Raw genomic sequence first — 14914 nt, 5'->3', positions numbered from 1 at the left:
CGCTCGCCGCAGGCTTTTTAAGCGGACGGGCGCGGCCCTGGAGGGCGGGTTCGCTGCGGAAGATGTTGGAGTCTGAACGTTGCCTCTGCAGGGAGTCTCTGGGGCGGGCAGCGCGCTCGCCGTGAAAAGAGCCTCTTTAGGCGCTGGGCCGAAGCCCGGGACTAGAGATGCCCTGGGAGTGGCGCGACGCGCCACCAGGCCCGGAGGCCGTTCAGCCCCTAGGTCTCGGCCGGACCTCGGAGCAGGTGGGGATGGGGGCGTGGGAGGGACGAAGCCGCGCCAAAGGGGTGGGCCGGGCTGAGCCGGCCGAGGCGGGGCCGCGCAGGCGCCTTGAAGCCTCCGCTCGCGGCGCGCGGTCTCCCTCCCTGCCCGCTCGCCTTCTCCTGTCCGCGGCGCCATTGCGAAGGTGTGCGTGCCCCGCGCGGCTCCCCGCCGAGTCTGCCCGCCGCGCCCCGCGCCCCCGAGACCATGGCCACCGACTCGTGGGCCCTGGCTGTGGACGAGCAGGAGGCGGCGGCCGAGTCGGTGAGTGACCGCGCTCGGCGCGGAGAGGCCGGGGAGGGACGGAGGCGGCGGGCCCTCTGGAGGGTGGGCGGCTTCTGGGCGTTCCTCGGCTTTCGGGCTGGCTCCGGGCTCTCGCCTCGGGCTCGGCGGTCCCGCTCCTGCCTCAGTTTCCTCTAACGTCAAGTGGAGGTGACTGGCTCCGAAGAGGCCCCGGTCTCGTGGGACCGCCGGCCGTGGCCATGCTTGCTTTTCGGGGCCTCGTGCAGCCCGGCTGCCCCGACTTGCACATCGCGCAGGCCGAATCTCGGCGGCGGCCCGCGGCTGCGCCCCTTTGCGCGCCCCCTGCTGCTCCTGTGCCGCGTGCCCCCGCGCCTGCCTCCTCATTGAGGGCGCTAGGGCCTCGGCCCGCTTCGGGGGGCGCCGGGCGGCGGCGAAGCCTCCCGCGGAGGGAAGGCGCGCCTCCACGCCCATTAGCGAAGATGAGGGGAGCTGCTGCGGGCTGGGGACTGGTGGGCCTTTGTCTCCGCGGGAAACGCTGGTCGGGTCTGCGGGACCTCGGACCGGCCTTTCTGCTGCGGAGGCATCTTCGGGGGGGACGAAACGGAGAGGTCCGGGGCTTTGTAGCGGCTCAGAGACAAGGCGGGGCCCCCCTCCCTTAAGAGCGATTGGTAGGAATGGGCATAAAGCGAGAGACGCAGTGATGCAAAGGAAACCCTCCCTGAAAGGCAACTGGGCGGAGAGCGAACGTGAGGCACCAGAGACCCCTGGTGAGAAAGACCTTGGAGGAAGGGCCGCAGGGGCGGGGAGAGCGCGGCACGGTGGGAGGTGGTCCTCGGGCGTCGGGCTGATGCTGCCGCGAAGTGGGGGGGTGGCCTGGGCAAGGACACCCGCCTCTGTCCTCCGAGTCCAGTCCGGATGGAGATGAGGGCCGCTGCAGGGGCTGCTGTGGGGACCTGGGCCTGTTTGTGTTACGGTATTAACTGGCCGTCCCCACTCTGATTGAGGCTAAGATAGACGTCAGGCCAGAATGTTCTAGGAGGGGAAACCCTCGGGGTAATGGCCTCAAACTGAAACACTTGCTATTTATGTTCGCTCTGAGCCAATCAGGGCCCAAACTGTAACCAGGTGGGGCTTGGGCTGGGACCTATTGTTGGCCAGTCAATGAGAGTCCGAGGGGATCTGGCTCTCAGGCTTGGTCCTAGCCCACAAACCCCAAGAGACCTGGTGAAATTACCTGCTGGCGCTCTGTCCTAAAGGGATGAATGCAACGTGGCATACATTCATGTAAGTCGCCGAATTGGTTAGTTTTAGGTTTTTAGGCTAGTTTTCAAGAGGGTTCTAGCCGGGAGACTCTTTGCAGCTTGAGATCTGGGCTCCTGAGATGGACCTGGCCGCTTCCCCCATCTCCCTTCCTCAGCTAACATTCCCCCAGTTCCAGCCAGAATCGGCTTCAGTGCCACTTGAAGGAGCTTTTTCTTATTTTCACCTGTAGTCGTATCTCCTCCCCAGTCCCCCAAACACGACCTGCTTGGTGCGTTTTACTTGGTGTTTATTTTGAATTTAATTATGTATTTGTGTCTCTTTGAGGTACAAACTGTTTGATTTTTGTCTTTTTTTTTTTTTTTTTTTTGTATCTCCCAGTGTGTCACAGTTCTGGGCACTGGGGGGTAGCCTGAAAAAAGTTTGATTAGAAATGATGGGGATATTAAAAAGGCCCCACAAAGTTAACTTTTTTCCCCCTCCAAAACTTATATTGACTTCAGCAGCGGAGCATCAGCTGTTAGAAAGTAACTTAATGAAGTACCTACAGCTGGGGATTTGGGAATTTCCCATCTAATGATGCAGCAGGAGATCATTTGCAAAATTAATTCCCTTCCTTTAAGACTTGTTTTTGAGTCTTTAAAAGTTAAAGCTGTGAAGTGAATCTTTAGTTTTTGTGTCGTGTGTGGTCCTGCAATAATATCCAAGCTCAACTTGGTCGATAGATCTGTTTCTGCAGTTGAAAGATGAGTTTTGTCAGATTTATCTACTTGAGACTTGCCTTTCCAGTGGGGACAATTTCTGGTGCTTAAAAGGTAATGAGGTTGTTTCTGTAAACATTGAAGAAGAAGGCATCCCTCACTATAACAGTATGTGGTGTTTGTGCTATGAGCATCTGACTTTTTGTAGTGGCCCTTTTCATAGCCCAAAAGGATTATCAGAAATAGTAATGATAAACTTAACTGCCTTCTGTATTAATACAGTATCGTGATAAATTTTTGACCAGCTAATTTTCTGATAGCAAGGTTTAACATAAAGGTTTATAGTTCAGTTGCAGGGTTAACCATACAAAGTTGGGCAGGCATTGAAAAATTGTGGTAGCAACAACGTTGCTGACTTTTTGTATCTTAGAAATTTAAGTATTGCATTGTTTCAGTTCTTCCCCAAGGTGCTTTTTTGAGAAGTCTGGAAGTGAATGGTGAATGTTTTTGTATAAAGAAATAGAGCTTTATTGACATCTTCTATATGTTTTTCTGCTTTGTTGAAAGACAGATGAATGATTCTACACAAAATGGGGATTCCGAGTGTCCTTGATTAAACATTTAGGGCAACTAGAAATGGGCCCAGAATTTTTGTTCTAGAGTGAGTGCCTGGGAGTTTAAAGACGTTATTGTCCTTCCCTCTTTCTTCTTTCTTCCTGTCCTTCTCTCTTCCCCTCCCCTTAATGATAAACAGAAGAAATGTTGGATATTTTGAGAAGCTAGATTTTTTTTTTCCTGAGGCAGTTGAGGTTAAGTGATTTGCCCAGGGTCACACAGCTAGGAAGAGTTAAGTGTCTGAGGTCAGATTTGAATTCAGGTCCTCCTGACTAAAGGGCTGGTGCTCTATTTAGTTGTCCCAGAACCTAGATTTCTAACAAATTCTAGATATGCTAAACCACTAACATTTCTGAATTGATGAACCATGAAAAAGAGCCATGATTATTTCATTTCCTCATGTTGGAAGTTTTGTGAATAATTGGGGTTGTGGGGATTAGTAGTTCATAAATTTGTGAATGAGCTAATGCCTGCTTTAGTTTTAGACTATGTTCTCGGAATATTTACAGGCTAAGAGAGATCTCAGTTTATTGTTTAGTAAGATGTATTTGATATCCAAGAAACCAGTTCTGTTGTAGTTCCTAAATGGTCTTATCTATCATTGATATTGTAAGGAAAGGAAGTTAAAGAAAACTGTTCAATTTTTCCTTTGTTATTGTTTCAGTGGGCCAGATGGTTTAAATGAATGAGCCATTTTTCTTCCTTTTCTGATTGTGCTTTGTATTATAAAGTCCTCGATAATTGAATGTTGTTTTTCTTTCCTCCCCTTTTCTACTCCTTTTTTCTTCTTCCTGTCTCCTTCCTCTTTTAGTATTGGCAAAGAAGCTTTTAAGGTGTTCTTTTCAGTCTGGGTCAATTGACTCACTTTTGGCAGTCTGGTCTTCTGCCCGTCCTAAGGAGCTCACCACCTGCTGGCATCACACACATTAGCTGTTTGAGAGCTTAATTGATCCATCAGCCTGTTTTTCATGTAGACACTGAATCTTAGAAAACCAATGATAAATTGCCTTAATTCTGCTTTATTTGGTAATGTGGGATTTAGAGAGAGATCTTGAGGTTAAAATAATTAATTCAACCCTCATTTTACAAATGAGGAAACTGAGAGTTAGGAGGTTTAGAGTGCTTTGCCCAAAGTCACACAAGTAAGTGGTGTTTAAACCTTTTCCCTTGGACAAGAAATCCATTGCCTTTTCCATTACTACACTGGCAGTGCTTGGTGACTGTGAATGATGCATACATCAAATTTAAAAAAAGGATTTACAAAGTCAGAGAATTCAACTTGCTCAAACACCATCTGCCCACACAGTTTCATTCTAAACAGAGCCTCTGGAAACTACTTTGTATATACTTTGTGTTTACTTATTTATTCTGCTGTTTTCTTCCCATAGAATGTAAACACTTTGAAAACGGGAACTTTTTTTCTTATGTTTTCTTTGTATCCCCAGGGCTTTAGCACAGTAACTGGGAAATAAGTGCTTAATAATTGTTAAATCAGTTACTAAAACAATTATTAAGGATCTACTATGTACTAAGCATACAAAGAAGCAAGAGATGGCACCTGCTGACAAAGCTTAATCTAATGGGAGAGACAACAAATGATACAGATATATACAAATTATGTACAGGGAAACCAGGAAATCAGTAACAGGGAAACCCTGGCATTAAGCATGGCTGGGAAAGGTTTCTTGTAAAAGACAGATTTTAGCAGGAGCTTGAAGGAAGCCAGGGAAATGTAAAGGGGGGAGAGTGATCTGTCTGGGAGATACTTGGCCAGGAGGCCGGTGCTACCATGTGGAAGAAGATGACAGAGGCAGGAGGGACTGAGATGGGAGAAAAGGGGCCTCTGGAGTGTACTGAGGTGATGTGGGCAGACCTTCACTTTAAGAAAATACTTTGGCTGAAAGGAGGAGCAGCTGCTGGGGGATGGACCAGGACCTGTGCTGGGACTGGCAGTGTCTGGAGAGAGCAGGGCACATTTGGGGAGAGTCACCTGGATGGAGTTGGCCTCTTAAATTTGGATGGCCAGAGCCAACCAGCAGTCTAGAGGCTGAAAAGTCAGTAATTAAACAAGCTTAATTTCAAAGTGAGGGAACTGACTTTGAAGCAAGGACAACTTGCTTGTTGGATCAGACCACCACTCTTATTGTAGGGGCTGGAGACAGTGTAGAGAAGTCTCAAAATACTTATGCCAATATCTGCAGTGACCTTGTGGCCTTGATGTCCCAAAGTGACAAGTTTGAATCTTATCAGGGATTTGTGACCAGAATGTGGGTATTTGTTACTTTGTCTGGTGCTTGTCCAAGCTCAGAACACTTGGTGCTTATCAAAGCAATATAGTAATTATATGGTTTTGCTAGAGGTCAGAGGTCATCCAGAGCCTGAGCACAAAGAATTGTGGTTATACCAAGCTTAGGCTTACAGCTGTGTTTCCTACTTTTTTTTTTTTCTTTTTTTAAATATAATAGTTTTTTATTTTTCAAAATACATGCAATATTCACCCTGTGTTCCAAATTTCTCCCTCCTACCCCCTTCCCCCTCCAGACAATAAGCAATCTAGTGTAGGTTAAACATATGCAATACTTCTAAACATATTTCCACATTTGTCATGCTGCACAAGAAAAAATGAGATCAAAAGGTGTGGGGGGGGATGAGAGAGGGAAAAAAACCAAGTAAACAAGTGAAAATACTATGTTGTGATTCATACTCAGTCCCAGTAGACCTCTCTCTGAATGCTCTTCCCTCATACAAGTCTGTTGGAATTGTCCTGAATCACCTCATTGTTGAAAAGAGCCACATCCATTAGAATTGATCATCACAATCTTGCTGTTGCAGTGTACAATGTTTTCTTGGTCCTACTCGCTTCATTCAGCATCAGTTCATGTATGTTTCTCCAGGCCTCTCTGAAATCGGCCTGCTGATTGTTTCTTATAAGAATAATATTCCATAACATGTGCCATAACTGCTATCAGTTCATTACCCAGCTGATAGACATCTATTCAGTTTCCAGTTCCTTGCCACTATAAAAAGAGCTGCTACAAACATTTTTATAAACGTGGATCCTTTTCCTTTTTTAATGATCTCTTTGAGACTCAGGCCCAGTAGAGACACTGCTGGATCAAAGGGAATGCAGTTTGATTACCCTTTGGGCTTGGTTTCAAATAGCTCTCCAGAATGGTTTGTCTCTTAACTATCTTAACAGAAGATGCCATGAAGGTGAACTGTGATGCGCTTTGGCAACAGCTTGGAAATGGAGAAGGTAGGGAGTGAGACAGCAAGCAAAGAGCCCTGGATGACTCCTGGGGTGTGAGCCTGAGGGATGAAAGGATGGGATTGTCCTCTAGTGATATAGAATAGAGGAGTAGGGGAGGCTTCAAGGGAAAGAATGAATTTTTGAACAAAAGCATATTAAGTGCTTCTTTATACATTCAGTTTGAAATGTCTGAAAAGGGGGGTAGGAGATTCGAGATTAAAGTCTGCAGAGAGACTGAGATAGATTGGGCAGATTTGAGAATCCTTGGTAGACAGCCATTAAAGCCATGGAAACGGACGTGATCACCAAAGGTGGTGGTGGTAGTCTAGAGAGAGAAGAGAAGAGGGCCCTGACAGAGCTGTCTGTGTGACTCAGAGGGCAAGTGTTGTGGTTTGCACAAGGATCCAGCAAAGGAACCTGAGAAGTGATAGTTTGGCAGGAGGCAGAGAACTAAAAGAGGGGTATCCTAATGAGAAGATCTCAGGCTATAAAGAGGACAATGAGGACTGAGAGCAGGCCATGGGATTTGGCGATTAGATCATTGGTCACTTTGGAGAGAACAGTATGGATGGAATGATTACATCAGAAGCCACATTGTGAGGGATTAAGGAGCATAGTGAGAGGAGAGTAAAGTCTTAGCATAGAGGACCTTTTCAGAGAGTTTGGCTGCAAACAGAAGAAAGAGCTACTATAGGAAGATAGTTACAAAAATCAAGTGAGGTTTTTTTTTCAGGATAGAGCAGAGTGGGGCATGTTTCTAGATGGTAGGAAATGAGCCAGTAGAGAGGGAGAGATTGAAAAATAAGTGATAGTGGGGGTGATAGAGGAGACAGGATAGAATGGGACCACTTGAACAAATAGTGCTGTTAACCTTGGTAAGTAGAGCCACCACTTTATGTAAGACTGGGATGAAGGAAGAGAATAGCAAAAATGACCTGAGGGGAAAAAAGCTGGGGAAAGAGGGTAGAAGAGAGAGCTCATGGCAAGGGGCTTCAATTTTTTGTATAAAATATGAGACAAAGTTCTCAAAGAGGCTGGAGAAGACAGTCATGAGAAATTTGAGAAAGTATGTAAAGGTTTGGAAGACCTAGAATTGCCTGGTCACCTTGAGGGCCCTATTGAAGTTGTGACATAAAACTTGTAGTGAGCCCAATCAGAAGGGTAACATGATTTTCTCTGAGTGTCAAGTTCAAATCTGGATTCAAAGCACTTATTTAGCCAGGTGATCCTGGGTAAGTCACTTCTCTCTTTGCTTCAGTTTGCTCATCTGTCATGACCTTGAAGGAAATGGCAAACCACTTCAAGATTTTTTGCCAAGAAAATCTCAAATGGGGTCAGGAAGAATGAGATACAACTGAAAAATATAGAATAATTTTTATGCACTTTGCTTTTTCTTTGTGATTATGTTGTGAAGTAGTTGGGGAAGTTACTATCATATGAGCAAAGAGAAGGAAGAAGGGAAGGAGATGTTCTGGTTGTAGAAATAAGATTTTGCCCCTGATTGGATGTGTAGTATGAGAGAGTGAGGAGTCAAATATGCCAAAACCTCAGATGTATGTGTCGGTGATGAGAAGGATGGGGAAAGGTCTTTCTCCCATTAGCACCTATATATAAGCTGTTGGTGCTGCTGCTCCAGATGCCTGGAAATAGGGAAGCTACCATTGTTATAGCAGTAGAGGGTAATGAGGGGGGAGATATAATGGGAGATAAGGGCCTCAACTTCTCACCCTGGGGCTAGTGACTTCCTTGAGGGACATTGCTCACATCTTGTAGCCCACTGACTTGTCTGATCCTTTGTGGACTCTTCTTTCCAGTCTTTGTTCCTCTTCATGCAGTTGACATTCTCACCACTACTTGAAACTATTCCCTGAATTCAATACTCTTTGCCTTTGGGAGACAGAGCCAAGCATTTATTAAAATCTAGCAAGTGTCAGGCACTGGGCTTAACACTTTGTCTTGCTTCTTGTATTTGAATCCAATCTCCTCCCATCCCTTTTTTTTTTTTTTTTTTTTTTTTAAACCAACAGTTCTTTCTCTGGAGATAGATGACATTCCCCCCCCCCCCATCTAGAGTCCCGTGGAATTATCTTGGATATTATCTTGGATCATTTTATTGATCTCAGAGCTAGCCAGGTCTCCCAATTGGTGGTCGTTACAATAATTGTGTACAATAATCTGGTTCTGCTCACTTCACTCATTTCTTATAGGTCTTTACAGATTTTTCTGAAAGCATTCTGCTCATTTCTTATAGCACTGTAGTGTGCCATCACAATCGTCTACCACATCTTGTCCTTCCATTCCCCGGTTGATGGGCATTTACTCAATTTCCAATTCTTTTCCATCACAAAAAAGGATGCTATAATAGTTTTTTGGACAAATAGGTCCTTTTCTTTCTTTCTTTCTTTCTTTTTTTTTTTTTTTTTTTATTTCTTTGGGATATAGACCTATTGCTGGATCAAAAAGTATGCAGAGTTTGTTAGCCCTTTGAGCATTCTAAGGGAGAAAGCCCTTTTTCTAGCTCCCCTTGATTTGGTTGACAACAATTCTGTTACCTCAGAAGTGACTGGAAGTGGTGTTTAGTTCTGATTCTGGTCAAGATAAAGCAAAAAGTTTACTGTTCTGAGCTAGGGGAACAGGGCATCCAACTGTCTGTGGAGTGTTTCCCGTAGGATAAGGAAGTAGGATGATGGGTGAAGTGGTGACAAATAGTGCTTTTCTGAATCTACAAGTTGTCCTTCAGTAGAATGAAGTTCCTTAAGGTCAAGGATTGTGTTTGGGGGCCTAATCCCAAATCAACTCAATGGGTGTTCATTCAATCCCCTACTACGTGTTACACACTGGGCTTGCAGAAAAAAAAAAAAAAAAAAAAACCAACCAGAATTCCTGCTCTCTAGGAGTGCGCCGAGGAGGAACCATGGCAAGAATACGGCAAGTTATGGTAAGAGCTAGAATTGCAGAATCTTGGAAAGGTTTATGATAAAAGTCATAGAGGCCAGGAGAAAGGGTGAGAGGAGAGAATTCCAGGCATGGGAAACAGCCCGTAAAAGCCTCCCAATCAGGAGGTTCATTTTCTGGTGGGAGGAACAGGAAGGACTCTGAATTCCCCACAGAAAAACTTTGTGTTTTGTCCAGGAGAAGATAAGCCAGTCACTAGAGGGACAACATGGTTGGATGGTTGTTTAGGAAAATGACTTTTGCTGGCTGGAGGATGGATTGGAGTGGGGAAAGACTTGAGGCAGGCAGATGCAGACCTTTGAACAGTCTATGGTAGTTTTCTAGGTGTAAGGCTGAGGGCCTGCTATGGGAGGTGGGGAGTGGCAATATGAGTCAGAGGAAAGAAAGGGGGGATGTATTTGAGAAGTGGTATGAAAATAGAGAGGCAGGTAGGCATCTTATTAGGTCAAACCTCAGTGAAAATAGAATTGACAGGACTTGGGCATAGATTTGGATTTGGGGAGAAGATCCTGAGGAGTTGAGCCTCATGCTTAGGTTAAAGCCCTGGATAACTGAAGATGTTAGTGCCCTTCACTGAAGTAGGAAATTTATGGAGGTTGAGTTTGGAAAGCAGTTTGAATTTAAGCTCCATGGGAGAGAGAGCTGTAGAGAGAGAGAGAGACTAGGACTGGATCATTTGGGTCTGTCTTAGAGGTCTAATGTTAGGTAGAGGTAGTGCGGGCCCAGTGGCGGAAACACGGGCTTGGAATCCCTTAAGATCTGGTTTCAGGATGGGAATAGGCCCCAGGCTAGCTGAATGATTGAAAGCAAGTTAGAAGTGAAGAAATAAATATCAAGTTTTTTATGTGTCCCCAGAACATGAGGTTACTACATGAGGTAACTGTCATCTGCTCCCCATATGACCTTCGGGGCTAGATAGGTACCCTCAGAGCTATGGGAGTTGTGGGGGGGGGGGGAATGACTAGGATAACCTCAGAGGGCCCTTTTCTAAGTCACTTAAACTTCTCTGGATAGTCGGTTTCCTGATCTGTAAAGTGAGAATACTGTTAGAGGTTCTTTTAAACTATGTAGCAAGCATAATATACATGTGAATTTTTGTTATACCCATTAGAGCCTCCCTTTGTGGAACCAGCAGTGAAGACTGACAGACCTAAGATCTTATGCAAACAGACATTCTTTGTGTGCTTCACAGGTCATCCTAGTGAGCTTCAGTTTATTCATCTATAAGATGGTAGTTAAAATATCTGCCCTGCGTGCCTGCTAAGGTTTTGGGAGGGAAACACATTGCAAATCATAAAGTACTAAATAAATTCAAGCTGTTGCTGTCACAATCAATTTGCCAAAAACCATTATTTAAGCATCCTAATATTTACCAGGCTCTGTGTGTGCTAAGAAGTAGGAATACAAAAAGAGAAGCCAATTCCTACCTTCAGGGGACTTTGGGGACCAAAATAAATCTAAAGCAGCAGAGGGGAAGGACTAGAATTAAGATGGACTGGGGAAGGTTTCCAGTAAAAGATGAGAGGTTTTAGTTGTCTTGAGGGAAGTCGAGAAGCCAGGAGGGGAGGCATGGGGGACAGCCAGAAAAAATGTCTAGAGCCAAGAATATTCAGTTTTTGATCTTGATAGCTCCAAATCATGAATCAAGAGTGTTTTCTGGCCTAAAGACTTTCCATGAATAAGGGCTCACAGTGACCAGGAATGAAGAGTAGTAACTGTAGGATGTTAACCACTGTTTTAAACAGTACTGAAATCAGGTCTGAGCCCAGAAAAACCATAAGCCCTAGTTTATTTGCCCACTGATGCTTCTTTCAGTTTTTCATGTCATTTTGAGATTCATTGGAGAAAATCTAATTAAATAGGTTTGAGATGTTTAGGTGATGTTTTGTGTTTCTGAAGGTTTTTGGAGGTGGTTTGTGATGAATGGCCTAGGTTAGGAGATCAGTTCAGAATGTGGAAAAACTCAAAGGCATTCTCATAGCCAAAAGAAGCCCTTTATTTCATGAAAGGTACTCGGGCTAATCAAAAGGGATCTCTCAGGGGGTGAGAGTGAAAAGGCACTACTTAAGTCAGAGGTAGAGGGGAAGCAAACTGCTCTTAGGGGGAGACTGGGCTCACGTGGGTGTTCTAGTCCTGCTCAGGAGGCTAAGTTCCTCAACCACAAGGTCCTTGAAACTAAGAAATGCTCATTATTTGTGTCCAAATGCAAGATAGCAATTCAGAGCTCTGAATGACAAACCAGACATCTTGAAGGATAGCTTGTTGTAGAATAAAGATATCGGGCTCAACTCGCTTTCTTTCACATATATTCTCCAAGATTATGCCACAATACTCTCAGTAGCTATATTACTAAGGTCTGGAAGTTTCCTGAAAAGTATTGGGGTTTCTACTACATCATTCCCAAAGGCTGTACCACATCGGTTTGTAATCTGTTTTCTCATTGCTTGTATGGCAAGTGGCAGAGGTGTAGCTTACCCTGTGTACCTTTGAGTCTGAGATGCTTGCAGCATCCACAGGTTTGTGACTTGGCCTTGGTCACATGGCAGCATGTGTCAGAGTAAGGACTTGAATCCAGTTTTCCTAATGCTCAGATCAAGTTCTGTCCACTTAAAAGTGCTGACTCACCCAAGAGTGTGTGACTGACGAATAGAATCAACCAAGTTCATCAGTTAACATAGAAAACAAGTACTTTGAATACAAGAGAAAAATCTGGCCTTTGACCCCAATCTCTAGACTCAGTTATTGTAAAAAGTAAGATTATTTCTGTCTCCAGCCTCTCTGGTGAGGCTCTTAGGGTTGGAAATCTCTGTTCAGATAATTTGCCTGAAACTTTTGCTATTTATTTTCCATTTAGTTAAGCAACTTGCATCTCAAGGAAGAGAAAATCAAGCCAGATGCCAACGGTGAGTAGTTAGTAACCGTCAGCCAATGTTGATGTATTTTCCTTGGAGATTTCTGCTTTGAATTTGAATAGGATCAAAAAGGGGGGGGGGGGGTGTTGGGAAATGAGAACACAAAATTGAAGCAAATAATAAAAAGAGTGAAAATGCTATATTATGATCCACACTCTGTTCCCACAGTCCTCTTTCTGGGTGTAGATGGCTCTCTTCATCACAAGATCATTGGAATTAGCCTTAATCATCTTTGAGCAAATTTTTGCTCCATGTGCCAATGCATTATCTTTATGATCACATAAACTCATGTTGGCTCTTTTCATTTGTTGTGAATGTGGCTATTTGTTATGGCCAAAATAGCCCAAGTATAGCTACTAAAGGTGTTATACCATTAGATAACACTGAAACTAAATCTTGTATTTAAATGACCAAACATGTTAGGTGCCCTTAAATAACATCTGTCTTCTCTCTGATACAGATATTGTCAAAGCTGATGAGAATGCAGGGAAGACCGATGAAGAAGAGAAAGGTAATTTTGCCATTTTTATAGCCAGGAGAAGGTAGATTACTTTTCGTCTCTCTCTCCCTCCCCCCCGCCCCCCAATAGTATTTTATTTTTCTGAATACACAAAGATAGTTTTCAGCATTCCTTGGGAAGGAGGGTACAAGGCAATTGGGGTTAAGTGACTTGCCTAAGGTCACACCGCCCAAAAGTGTTAAGTGTCTGAGGCCGAATTTAAGCTAGTCTTCCTGACTCCAGTGCCTGTACTCTATCTTCTGTGCTGTTTCCATAGCTCACAGCTGCCTCCAACATTTATTTTTGTAAGTGTTGCAAATTTTTCCTCTCCATCCCTCATCTCTTCTTCCAGGACAGCAAGTAATCCTTTTATACATTTTCACATTTGTCATGTTTTGCAAGAAAAATCAGATCAAAGGTTGGGGGGGATCATGAGAGAAAAAGGAATAAAAGGTGAAAATACTATGCTTTGATCGACATTCAGTCTCTAATTCTCTCTGTTGCAATAGTATTTTCCATCCCAGGTCTATTGGAATTCTCTTGGATCAATTCATTGGGAATTAAGTCCTAAACAGATCAAATTGGCTGTGCTTCAAAGCTGCTTTTTTAAAAATAAGAACTTAGAATCTTTTTATTTAGAACAGACTGAGTGCCTACTCTAGGGCAGGTGGATGGAACAGAGGATAGAGAACTGGGCTTAAAATCAGAAAGTCTAATCTTTGTGAGTTAAAAGTAAGACACTTGTTCCATGTGCCTCAGCCACTTCCTAGCTGTGACTTAGGGCAAATAACTTCACCTAGGCTCCCTCGGTTTCCTCATCTGTCAAATGAGCTGGAGAAGAGAAGAGGAACCACTTAAGTATCTTTGCTCAATCAGACCTTATTTAGGATTTTCTTGGCAAAGACCCTGTGGAGAAGAAGTGAGCGGAATGATACTTGCTCTCAGAGAGCTTGTTCCACAAGACTGGCAGCGCAAAATCTTAAATTCCTGAAGTCATCTAGAGATGAAATCCATCTGTCCATCTGTCTAGCAGGCTTCCAAGTAATTGTCAGTCAGCTAATATTTACAGAGAGAGAGTGTGCATTGTCACGATGCTCGATAAAAATTGCAAGATGACAGCCTTGCCCATTAAATAGTTGTTTGTTTGTTTTTTGGCACCTTCTGTGCAAAAATCCTTTTCATAGTTTGGATGCCAAAGTGAGAAGTGAAAAATGTGAGTCTGAAATCTTAAAGAGGACAGATCCTGGGCCAGACTGGGGAGGGCTGCCCCTGGACAGTGAGGGAGTGGGCTGCTAGGTGGGCAATTTGGTTGTAGCCGGTGTCCTCCCACTTGTAGAAGACCGAGCCGCTCAATCTTTGCTAAACAAGCTGATTAGAAGCAACCTTGTGGACAACACCAATCAAGTGGAGGTTCTTCAGCGGGATCCGAATTCGCCCCTCTATTCAGTGAAATCTTTTGAAGAGCTTCGGCTGTAAGTATCACTTGTCTTGTTTCTGTCCTCACCCCCAGGAAGAATTTATGTGTTTGAGAAGTCAGGATGGGATTTGTACAGAAGAGAGCTAACTGGGGAGATGGGCCCTGCCTCAGTCCCAGGCTTGATGTGAGGGACTCCTTGTATAAAGCTTTCAGTGCTCTAGGAATGGATAAAGAAGTTATCGCATCCGAATGTGGTTTTTTTTTTTTTAATTGTTGGACATAGCAATGACATCCTAGAATTCATGTGCTTCAGCCCTAAAAGACTAATTTTTAAAATTAAAATCACAAATAATCCTTGTTGGAGGGAGGTTTTGGCTGCAGTTACAAATTCTGTTCCCTGAGCATGTGCAGGGATTGTTTCTCTTGACTTGCCTCTACCTCCTTGCCTGGGCTTTCTGACACTTTTGCTTCTCCTTCTGCCTTTTGGCCTCTCCTGAATCTCCCTCATTTGGTCCTCATCTTGATCAAAGCCCTTGCATCTGTGCAGGTATGTCTGGAAGGTTCTCCTGGGTCCTGAGCTCTCCTTTCTCAGTGCCCTAGTCGGCTTGCAGGAGTGTATCATTTACTCACTTTTTCTGTGGAGGGGGGACCTCTGTCTTTGGAGTCTTTGGAACCCATTGTCATCCCTGATTCCTCTCTCTCTCCTACTGTCACTTGTTGGTACTGACCATTTCTGTGACCATAGCACCTGTCTCCTGCCACCCCTTTTTCCTATTCACAAAGCTATCACACTTGCAGCAG

The 14914-nt window shown here is 44.5% G+C and overlaps 1 protein-coding gene across 3 annotated transcripts in view; it reads left to right on the top strand.

Annotated features, from left to right (window-relative positions):
- The first annotated feature begins 280 nt into the window (after window positions 1-280).
- The window catches only part of LOC100934572 (ATP-dependent RNA helicase DDX19B), a 29451-nt gene continuing 14817 nt past the window's right edge, over window positions 281-14914 (top strand). Inside the window, exons 1-4 of one of the 3 annotated variants that reach the window (XM_031949978.1) lie at window positions 281-525; window positions 12140-12188; window positions 12658-12708; window positions 14012-14168. In XM_031949978.1, the coding sequence (XP_031805838.1) occupies window positions 469-525; window positions 12140-12188; window positions 12658-12708; window positions 14012-14168 (314 nt within the window). In that variant the 5' untranslated portion in view covers window positions 281-468. Of the gene's footprint in view, window positions 526-1672; window positions 1789-12139; window positions 12189-12657; window positions 12709-14011; window positions 14169-14914 lie in introns of those variants that run through there. The other 2 variants (XM_031949979.1, XM_031949980.1) reach the window with 2 other exon arrangements.

Source organism: Sarcophilus harrisii, chromosome 2 (assembly GCF_902635505.1).
Source record: "Sarcophilus harrisii chromosome 2, mSarHar1.11, whole genome shotgun sequence".
Taxonomy (NCBI): Eukaryota; Metazoa; Chordata; class Mammalia; order Dasyuromorphia; family Dasyuridae; genus Sarcophilus; species Sarcophilus harrisii.
This window is presented reverse-complemented; position numbering and strand designations above follow the sequence as displayed.